This window comes from Drosophila sulfurigaster, chromosome 3, assembly GCF_023558435.1.
Source record: "Drosophila sulfurigaster albostrigata strain 15112-1811.04 chromosome 3, ASM2355843v2, whole genome shotgun sequence".
NCBI lineage: Eukaryota > Metazoa > Arthropoda > Insecta > Diptera > Drosophilidae > Drosophila > Drosophila sulfurigaster.
The window spans coordinates 1286911-1299193 of NC_084883.1; the positions used below are offsets into that span (position 1 = coordinate 1286911).

At 35.0% G+C, this 12283-nt stretch overlaps 1 protein-coding gene across 3 annotated transcripts in view; it reads right to left on the reverse strand.

The window, feature by feature from the left end:
* The window catches only part of LOC133841603 (mucin-21), a 79307-nt gene that overhangs the window by 47481 nt on the left and 19543 nt on the right, over positions 1–12283 (reverse strand). For all 3 annotated transcript variants that reach the window (XM_062274203.1, XM_062274204.1, XM_062274205.1), the window contains exon 3: positions 11490–11535. In XM_062274203.1, the coding sequence (XP_062130187.1) occupies positions 11490–11535 (46 nt within the window). The remainder of the gene's footprint in view (positions 1–11489; positions 11536–12283) is intronic.

The following is a 12283-nucleotide window of genomic DNA, read 5'->3' on the forward strand; positions in this document are numbered from 1 at the left end:
GCTCGGGGTCCAATGTTCAAGTTGGCGCCATCTGGCGGTATTTTTGGGTATTTTTGCAGTCGTATCTGCTAAGCGCCAATCAACCAACAGAGACTCGTTGTGACAAGTTGCTGACAGGAAATGAACAGTTTCAATTACATAAAACTAGAAGAGATAATTGAAATAATATTTCCAATTTCGCTTGGCGTGTGGCGCTGCTTAGAGTTATGCATTTCTTTTTGCCATTATTATTAATTTTTGTCTACAGCTCGAAGTTGCGGCCCGCGCGCTTTTCTATTATCAAATACGTAAACATTGTTACGCTTGTTAATCCAAAATATAACAAATTATTTGACAAGCACGCTAATTGATTTGATTCTCGTGAAATTTCGCTTGTGCCTACAAACTGTGTCAGTGAAATAGGAAATTAGTAGGTATTCCCCCCATTATACGGACATTTTTATACACTTACACAACAGTTAATTGCAGTTCGCTGTATTGCCCCATATAATTATTAGTATTCTTTCTTTTTTGCTGTCTAAACGATTTACAACAATTTACTGTCTCTGTACTCTAATTACTTTATTTCATTTAGTGATAATTAGTTAGATATATAAGACAACATTTCAAAAACTACTTCTCGGATCTCTTTAACAAGTTTTATTGATTGGTCTACACTTGGAATAAATCTAAACTAAATCTAAATCAATCTAAACTAATACATAATATCATTATTTGTATAATCGATGCAAATCATAATAAATTGTTGTGCTAAATTTATGATTTCATAATCAAGTTGCTAATAAAGGTGGTATACTTTTGCTGCAAGGGTATAGAGGAAAAAGTACAAACAGTATTTTGTGTATGCTTGGCATGCAAATTCCTGAAATACTTGTACAGTGAGTGGAGCATTTAAGTAGTTCGATAATTTAAGTCACGGCTATTTTGATGAGCTGATAAATGGTACTGCAAATACGCGATTGAGAGTCACGCATTTTCTTGTGGGATTTACATAATAAATATAAATATTATTATCAGAATGAAGACTGTTTATCATATGGAAGAAATGTGTGTATACTATATAGAACTAGTATCAGAGTCAGCTGATCTTGAGTTAGCATCGAATCGAAATGCAAAATTATTAATTATGTCAAGTTATTAATATTAAAATATAATACCAGCAAGCAGCTCTTCCATTATGTTATTTATACTTTAAATGCTATGCAAACACAACGTAGAAGAAGGCTCCAAAATACTTCGCAATAGATTTTTGTGAGCCATTCAGTGGGCTGGCTCTTGGGGCGGATGTTACCACACACATGGCAGATAAGACCAAATGCGTTTTGCAATGTGTGCTAACGGAGCATTTCGTGTGATATAGTATTGTATAAAATGCGAGGTAGACTATAGGCCCATTTTGTGTTTGTTCAAGACAAGTCAACATCAACATCAACACCAACATCATCGTCATTGTCGTCGTCGGCATTTGCGTTGTATGTTACAGGAAATAAACAATAAGTAATTATGCACTCGCTTAAATAATCGCCCACTACCAAGGTGATGTTTATAACTGTTTCTACCCACAGTCGAGATACACATGCACATGTGTATCTTGTAGATACCCGCAAATATGTATCTTATGGCTAGATTGACATAGAAATCATCGTCATAAACAGCTCGCTCTGCTTTGACTTGCCAAGGAAAATCTAACGAAAAAAAGCCGCCTGGCGCTCGAGTCAGACGCACTCCACACTCCACACTCCACACTCCATGCCCCATCATCACCAGGAAGGGGCAGAGTGGTGTGGCATGTGAAGCAGTCGCTGCATACACTGAGCGGAAGTTTAACTTTTGATAAAATAGGAGAACGAAGCAGCAGGCAACAGGCATCAGACATCAGGGCCGAAAAAAGCTTCTTCCTGTTGTGCTTTTGACAGTTATGACCGGGTCACCTTAAGTGGGTCACTGCAGCTGACATAAGCTCGCTTTCTGTGGTGGTGACAGGTGGGTGTGTGTTTTTGTTTGCTCAGTGCAGCAAAAGTGAAAGTTAAGGAGTTTGTGGTACGATTTTTGTGATTGCATCATTTATTCCACATTACGTGTGATTATCCATGAGAATGGCTTGAAATACTTTTATGATCTCTGTTCTTGAATTAAATATATACATATTGTAATTTTGTTCATTACATTATTCTATAAACATTGAAACATATTTTGAAATACTAAGGAAAACCTGTATAAACTGTTTTTAACAATTTTGATAAAATTGATTGGAAAGAATTTTATAAAAATTGTTTTAGTTGAAGATTTTTAAAGAATTAACCAACAAACAACTGCTGAAGGTTAATACATAATAATTGATAATATAAACTTTAAATTCGCACTTTTGTTAATGTTTGTTAAATCACAACTTATTATCAACTAATTATAAAGCACTTCAGAAAAAAAATACGAATCACCTACTATTAATATATTAGTTGATTATTGATATTAATGTCTGCACGTATTTCATTATTTCATAATATTGATTAATATTAAAACTGATTTAATTTAATTGTATATAATAAACCTACCAAATATTTTAATTTGAATTAGAAAAGATGAAATGGTTATAAATGGCTCTAAATATTTAGTGGCAGCTAAATCACAACTCTACTATAATTATTATTTAATAAAATGATTCGCTAAGTTTTTTTAAGCTTTGTCCAAAGCAAAGTTAAAAGCTCGATTATGATTAAATGGCATTGACTAACTTTCAAGAATTTCGAAAGGAACATTCGATTTAAATTAAATAATTTATAATTAATATAATTTATAATATATAATATAATAATATAATTGAATTAGAATTCGCAGAACACTTTATTTACAAAATGATTTGCTAAGCTTATTTATGAGCTGTGTTCAAAGCAAAGTTTAGAGCACGTGGCAGGGCACGTTGCATAGAAAACATTTTGATAACCCAAGTAATGCTTGCGTTCAGAGATATTCGAGTAGAGTCTATATTTTATTATCATTCGATATTGATGGCATGCCGTACCGAAAATAAAGGCGCTTATCTAAGTGCGCAGCACAAAAGTTGGCTGCGAAGTTGGCCTAAAACGTGCTGGCTTCGGCTATCTGCATAGCATATTTGCTTTGCCGTTTTGACCACAAATTTTGCACAGTGCAACAAGGTGAGAATAGGCTCAAGTTGGGGACCTGTCGATATGTCGATGTCGTTTGCGATGTCGATGTCGTTGCCGATGTCGTTTGTTGATGTGAATGTGGGTGTCATTCAATGCCACCCACTTTATCAACATCAGCTGGGGGAACGACAAGGCGGCAAGTCAGATATAGATAGCTGGCCAAGGAGTGCGCCATAATCATAGCTACACATTATTATAACAACAATAACTATAATAGTAATAAAAACATTAAAGAAATAAAATTGCCTCTCGATGTAGCGCCAGCTTCAATTGGACAGGTAATCGGAGATAGTGGGGAAGGGGAAAGGAAAGTAAGAGGTCTGAGTTGGTCTTACCCACATTTAGATACACACAATTGGGTGTCAGTATCTTTTCTTTTTTTATTAATCAATAAGAGCAGCCAGCGCTGCTTTTGATAAGATTTCTAGACACAAACACAACGCAGTTTGGGCTCCACAACGTGTGCGACTGCTATCGGCATAAGTTTATCAAGGGGGCGGTAAGAGGGGAGTCGTTACTACTTACTACTGAAGATCTGCGGGCAGTTGGCCATTATAGTAGTAGTCGTAGTAGTAGTATTTGGGCGGCTTTTGGCAATCGAGGTGAGCGATAACAGTTAACGGCGAATACCAAAGTGACAGGGCCAACCGCATTGGCAATAATTGATAAATCTAATGTTTGCACAGCATTTATTATTGTATAAATTATAATTACTATTTGCACTCTGCATTTCGCATTAAGGCGCAAGTATCGGTATGCGAATGTTGAGCGAGAAAGGAGACTTCGAGAGAGAGAGAGAGAGACCTTAGTTTGAAGTTCTCCATTAGCTGATTGCTTAGACTGCCCATCAATTTGCGACGCTCATAATATTTACATAAACCAGACCAAAACATATGCTATCTGAATTTTCTATTTAAATTAATGAGCACTGCAGAGCGTGTCCCACTCTCAGATATCCTGTAATTGCTAAGATAAGTAATACACTTTTTATAGCCGCTGCCAATAGCGAAACAGGCAGAAGGAGACATCTCCGACCGTTGAAAGTGTACTATATATACATATATTCTTGATAAATACTTTTGTGTGACGAAAAAAGGCTGATAATCTGATATATTTTGCACTTTATGGTACATTTTGAATGTAGTACTATACCTTCGGTGTATTTTAGTATTTTTCTGTATATATATTCGGCATATTTTATGAATAATACTTCACTGTTTTTCTCTTATTTAAACTGGGTAGCGGGTATCTCACAGTCGAGCACACTCGACGGCTTTATTCAGGTGTTAATTGTTTTGGTTGACAACCTGGTATATTTTGAGCTCTATAGCATATTTTGGGTCTAATAGTATATCGATATATTGAATATGTTGATTTCAGTATATTATAATGTTCTGGATTTGTAAATTTAGTATATTTTAGCGGGTAAGTCTCACTCAATAACACTATACTGTATCATTTTAACTTGTTAAAAATATCAAAGACTATGAGAATTGGAAATTCCCTTTTCAACACTCTTTATAAATGTGGGCTACACAAATAGTGACAAGTAAATAGAAATAATAATAGAACATATTGACTAAAGCAAATAGTAATCGTTGTCGGCTAGTCTAAATGTCTTTTGGAACACATGCGCAATATTTTATAATTAACACCTTGGGGACAAAAGCTGTTAATGTCGACACACATTTGCAGTTACCATAATACTTACAGGGCCCAGACCTTAGCTAACTTTGAGAGCCTGATAAACATTCGGCAAGGAATTCCATTTGCATGCGAAATTCAAGCGACCTTTTCACTCACATTTTTCATTATTTGATAATGATAAAAATTGCTGGCACAGATACAAGACAGAGATATTATTTTTATCAGATCTATCTATACGACTATAGTATATTAATAGACATCTGCTCGATAAGACAGTGCACACAAATAGCCATTGTCTACAGCACGGTCACAAAAAAGAAATGGAATTTATTTTTATTTATACATGCTTGATGATTGGCAAATTATTGTGGCATTTATAAGCTTCCAGATATGATAGCATGGGATGGGCGATGGTCTGGTTGGCTGGCTTTGTGTTTTAGAGTAAGTGAAAGAAAGGGAGTAATTGCTATAAATGGAAATGATAATTTCTTTGTTAATAGATTTCGTGTAGAGATTTATAAACATACTTTGGGTAAATTGAATTTCCAATTTAACAATAGTTTAAAATTAGATTTTCTTTAATAGGTAATAAATGGAAATATACGGTTTACTAAATGATAATTCATTGATGACAAGAAGCTTTAATTGATTTTCGCTTTGAACCATGCTTTAATAATAGATTTCTTCTTGGAAATAAGTCCAAAGATAAGCTTGATGATGTTTTATTGATGACATTCTTTTACATAAGATATTTTTCATAAAATTGTACCATATTTAATCAATGTCAGCTGGTTAGCGCGAACACATCTGGCATCAACATTAGGTTAACAAATTTATTATCAAGATAAGACTTCTTAGAATAAAAGGTGCTATAACAAACACTAATAGATAATTTGGTAATAAATTGAATATCATTTGACATGGGCTTAAATGCTATCAGCATCAAACTAAACGGAAGGAGTGGCCCAGAGACACTGATATTCGCGCATAATGACAACAATTAAAGTGTCTGCATTGGTGTTTGTACTATCAGCAGCACTGACAAGCCATCAACCTCAGACGACGCGATGGACAGACAGACAGACAGATGGACAGACAGACAGACAGACATTATATACACTTATGTATGTGTGTACTCAATCAAGAGTCGTCGTTGGGCGGTTTCCATGTCAGTTTGAAAGAAAGAATGAAAATGAGGAGAGCGGAAAAAAGTGCAATATTTGCGCAGACATTAGCAGAGTCAACAGCGGCACATTGGAAATAGCACACAGGCAGTGGGTGAAGGGAGAGAGAGATAGAGACAGAGGAGGGAACTGTGATAGTGGAGTGACAGGAAGATTGCAAGCGGAAACCGTTGCAAGAACTCCGGAAAACTTTTCAACAGCAAAAGCCTTTTAAGGCGCACAAATTTGTGATTCTACAATCGAATGTGCCGCCGCATAAATCAAGCAAGCGAGCAAGCAGCCAAGCAGTCGGACATCAGCTGGCGCTGGGTCTTAAGTTTTCCAAAAGTTTGTTGTTTTCCATCTATTTCGTATTTCGTATTTCGAATTCCAACGAAACCGTTGCGCAGCAGACCAGGGCAGCAGCAGTAATTGTGACAGCACGGGGATCATATCATATCTCATATCACGATAAGACTCAACTGAGCTCAACTACTCAACCGCCCAACTGTAGTTGTAACTGTATCTGTGGCATGTTTTTTTTGTGCTGTGGGTCAGTCGATAAGTCGTCGTGGCGCCTCGAAATCTCCCATAGTATATAATACGTGTATCTGGCCCATTTGCAGGATACTGTGACACTTTCTCGCCTCCTCCCCTCTTCGGCAATTATAAATGTATTGGTTGAACCACCATTTATCAATGCCCGTCATGATGATCACAAGCAAAAACACGTTTTATATTTTATTGGTATTATCGACGTGCACGTTTTGGAAACGCGACAACAATTGAATAACAAAAACTTTCCGCCTGGCATATACTCGAATTATAATCAACAACAAATGTTAAATGCCCGTTTATAAAGAGGCCCCCATAAACAAATAGCATAAACAATAGAGCGATCCAAAAACACTGGAAACTTCGCAGTGATTTAGCGGAAATATATCTATAGATTATTACCATACATAGCGCTCGAGAATGAATTGTCGGATTGACGAATTGTCGAATTGTCGAAAAAAAACATAGCTGATCTGGTTGGCAAGTCACAGACATCTTATCTGCCAAATGCAATAAGAGTAAACCACAAGTGGAATTTATAATGGCAATACGAAGAGGTACAACTCGTATGTGTATGTGTATGTGTATGTGTATGTATGCCATTTATGGGTATATCTACAAATTTGTGCTGTTGTTGCTATCATTTGGCTTGTTGCTAAAGGCAACATGGCACCAGACACCAAAACGGTTCCCCATCTATTGACAATTCAATTAACGTTTTCAAATAATTTGTTGATAAGCGCCCCATGGGTACCTTTTCGGGTATGCCACAGCCACAGTCACAGCCACAGCCAGTAACTACAACACCTAATAACAAACTGTAAAAGTTAATAAAGAGCACAGAGGAGAAGTGAGTCGCACTTTTAATACTCTACTTTTTAAAGATTAGCATGAAATTGGTCTTGAAGACAAACTAGAAACAGCTTAAGACACTAGTAAGAATAATTGAAATTAGAAAATAATTTCATAGTTGTAAATATATTTGTTATTTCATTTAAACTTATCATTTAAATATCGATTTCTCTCAACTATCAATAATAATAATAATAAAATAGTAATAGGAACAAATTTTAAAGTTTTATATTTGCATATTAACTTTTATTTAATTTAAAGAAAGAAACAGTCCTAACTCCGCTTTTATTCCGAGATATCCGAATGGGTATTTAATAAATATATCAAGAAATTTTTTCCTTGATTCCAGCTATTAAAAATATTTTCTCACTCATATTAATATTAATAATAATAATTGGAAAAGAATTTTATTGTCATCTTAAAATTAATTTTTTTTATTTAAATAAGTTTAATTCAACAATCCGTACATTGTTTATTATAATAGTTTATAACGAATAAATTTAGTAAATTCAGAATGAAGTATTTTAAAATACTTTGCATTTATATTAAGTAATTTTTGATTGAATAATCCTCACTCTGTTTTTATTGATAAGTAACATCTTCTAACCCAAACTACCCACTTCGTCTTTGTTTCAGATTGAATTTTGCTGTGCTGCTAGTAATTAATTAATTGCTATTAAATGGGTTATGTTAATTGAGCGCAATTTGTGCGCCAGGTGCAAGGCTATAAAAGCACCAAGGCACTCAAGGTGGAGAGTCAGTAAAAGTATTGGATGCCAATCGCCATGATGATAAAGTCAATTTCAGTGCTGCTAATATCAGCATGTTTTAGTAAATTTGTAACTGGTCAGTTGCACTATAACTTAGATGCTAGTCGAGGAACAAAAGAGACTTATTCGATATACCCTAAAACTGGAAATTTTCTCATTCCTGCGGCTAAAGTGTGGGCACCAAATGCAATGCAAGCTGGAGATTTAATCTGGGGTGCACAAATTACAATTTTGGGTTACTCCTTGGTGCTGTTGGCGTTTGTTCTGGATTGGTTTGTGGCTCGTTGGATTGCTTGAAGTCAATTTGCATAATTTCAGCTGCTTTCTCACCATGCAATTTAGCTATGTAAATCACTTTTTATCATTTCATTGCAATCATCATGGGGTATAAAAACTTCAGTTGCGTCGTGGGAAAATCTAGTTGCATTTAAATGGAGCGAAAAGAAACTTAAAGTAATCTTAAAAACCTTTAAATTAAATTGCAAATTATTAAATGTTGTTGAAGTGAAAGTGGTAATGTAAATAAACAATAAAGATTTTCTGCTAATAATATTAAAACGTTAGAGTTGTATATAATTTCTGACTTTGCTTATATCCAATGATCAGTAAGTTCTTAGTTCTGGCTGTCAAATTGACGTTAAATTAAAAAGTAAACTTGACGAAATAGAATCTACAAATTTGTTTGTAGCAATTCCAGAAATTGTCGATATTTAATACGTAAGTGCTAGTTATTTATCTAAGAACAGGCATAAACATGTCATATAATTCAAGTTGTAATGCTCGGGTTTCGATCGGTGATGAAATACACCATCAGGCTGACAGAGCAGCATGAGTTTGTGAAATTAATGAAGTATCATAATTCGTTTATAGATAGATAAGAGCAGCTCTTTTCATTTAGTGACTCAGCTTTTACAAAGTCGCAGTTTGAAGAAATTAAATTCCTGGAATATTTCCATATTGCCTTGATCCAAGTTTATTATCGCTATCTAATGAAGCTAGTTGATAGCAATGTTTTGGCTCACACACTTGAGTCATCTAACATATCGTGTGTGCTGTGTGTTCCCCGTGTCTTCCAGGTTATTATCGAGAGTTAAGTGTCTGGCGCCAATCATCGACGCTATCAAAAATGCTGCTAAGCTCCACAAAAAGTGCCGCTAATTTGGCCCTTGATTGTTCAGTTATTTGCACGGCTCACGCTCATTACTTGCTCGTATTATTCGTTCAGGGTCTTTGTGTACATTGAGCACACAATATTAGCCCCTTGGCATTAATAATAACCCCTTTGCATTAGCTTTATTAAATTAAGCTCACGGCTCAGGCACTTGGTTAGATAGATATGTTAATATAAGCGTTAAGACCATCGATACTTGTGTCAGTCTCTGACTCTGCAGAGTTTGAATCAATTCATTTCCAGAGAGAGTTTTGATTTACCAATCGAATGTGACTTACTTAGTTCTCGCCCAAGTTTTCTGTGTGTGCAATAAAAGTGTAATTTATGAAATAATTTATGTTTTATGGCTTGCTCGGAACGTCTATATGGGGCCCAACTATAAAATATGCATTAAGTAAGTCATAAAATATCTAAATAATAAATAAATATCAACTGGCCAGTTGTCAGGCATAGGGCTGTAAACCAATATTGATCCGAGTAAAACTTGTTTAAACAATACTCGCAATAAAAATTGAGTTACAACCAAGCAGAAGAAGTTGCACAATAAAAGAGAAACTAAGTATTTTCCGGAATTTACAAATAAATTTTGTAAAAGCACAATTCATCGCAGAAGTTGTGTTAATTAATTTTCAAAATTGTTCTATTATTGGCAAAGCCACACTCGATGGCCAAATTGGTGAAAGGCATCTGCGTAATTGACCAATTTGAGCTGAAGAGCCTGAAGAAGAAGTTCAAGTAAGAGGGGCACAAACATTTCTCACACATTCGGAGATGCCTTGAGGGGCCATACAGAAAATACTTGAAATATACAGAAAACACTTGAAGTGTTGAACAACTCAAGCAGCTCGAGGCACGACTGTGACTGCGACTGCGATGAGCCTTTGACCAGACTCGGCCAGCACATGCCAAAATAATTTGCAAAAATCAGAAAACAGAAAACAAAAAACCAAAAACAGAAAAAAGATGTTCATTTAGAATAAATAAACACAAGTTAAGAGAGTCTGGCAGTCATCTCGCTTGGCTTGTCTTTGGGGGACATTACTCGCAAATTGTGTAAATTCATAAAGAGTGAAAAATAACGTTAAACGGAACTTGTAAAGACGTCGCCAAGTTGTTTCATGCCTGCGGAATTTCAGACATTCCAGTTATTTATTTCGGCACATTAACAACCGGAGACATCCAGAGTCAAACCCACCCAATACCCAACACATAGCATGTGCACGGTGTGTACACACCCGGGGGCACACTTAAAATTGATTGTAAAATAAATTAAAATGAATAAAAAATCAAAAATCGACAAAAAACGAAAACAAAAAACGCGGCAAAAGGCAAATAAATGCGAATACGAAATGAACATGTAAAGAGCTTTGGCAAAAACAGTATAATTTAATTAGCGAACAGTTGTTGGCATTTTATAATTATTTACTTGAAATTTCCGTTGAACTTACACAAAGTGTATAATACCCTGCATCGAATAAAGACAAAAGTGTCGCAGGCACAGTTCTCATAAATTGCGTATACGTATTTGTGTTTCTCAGAATGCTGTTAGCATATTTGCGTTGTAACAACAATGGATGAAGCTTGGATTATCTAGGGTAGCTGCTAGTCGAGCAATTCGCTCGATCTTCTTTTATGAGTTCGGCAAATATGTGCTCAGGGCCAATGCAAGTGTCAATTTATCGACAGACTCGGCAGATTGCTGCGGCCACGACTCTATCGTGTATTCACATTGATTGTATCGATTTTTTAGGGCAATGCCAATTAGTTCAGATAAAATATTTGGCATAGTTCTGATCGGTTATCAATGAATACCTGGCGAATACCTTTTTTTTTTTTGGGGCTAGGCCTCGCTAGTCTCATGTGTTGGCTGCTCCTTAGAAGCTTGTTTACACTGACGTAACGTGTGATACAATGGAATGTAAATATTACGTTTACGTTGAATTCTTCAAATACTCGTATTATTTGATACGATATGCGATAAACAAAAACACAGTTCATAAAAACCACAAACAAATACGCAAGTGTACAGATCGTGCAGGTAATTTAGATAGCACTCGTATTACGCTCCACTGATGTTTACTTACAATTATTATATCATTAGTGATTTTGCAACAATATGTTATGAACAACATTTTCTTTAATTTTCGCATGAAAAGATACTCACCATCAGGAGGTAAATAATCTTGGCATAGACCGTAAACTGTGGTAACCTGAAAATTAACAAGAAATATATTAATAAAAGCGATTGGAATTTGAATGTTGCATTAAAATAACATATGTTGTTTGAATTAATTGATACTTTAAAGATACTTAATCCCAAATCATTTACCATAAAATATGATGCATTATAGTACTTCGAAGCCTTAATTTTAAGAATATATCATAGCATACTTAAACTTCAATTTAAGTGGAAGAACGGACTTAGAGGGTTCTTAGAATATTTCATTTTATTTCTAAATCATTTAATATTATATAATAAATTATCTTGTAGTTGTAGTACTTCGCGGCATTTGTTATTAGCTTATTTTATTGTGAAAATATAAAAATTATTTAAATCGCTTTGAATATGTATTCTTTATAAGCAATATTGCGTTTCTCAGTATCCTAGTAGACAACTGGCTATAATAAAGTTTAATTTATTTTGTGATTTTTCAGTAAAACTACAATAAAATATAGTTTGTGCTTCCCCCTATGCATATTGCTCGATTGCTGAGTAAGTGCAGCCCATAATTCAGATGCATTGCCCAGCAAAAAAACACCCACAGTTCAAAACAATTGTGGCAATATATTAGAGCATACGACACATTTGAGTTTCCAAGTTTGCAAGTTTGCAAGTTTACAAGTTTTCGGGTTTTCACTTTTCTCGGTATTTTTGTTGTTGTTGCTGGATTTGTTTCACGCCCCGAACTATAAGTCAGTTATTGTGACAGACTGTCTGACGTTTATTAAGTGGACCAG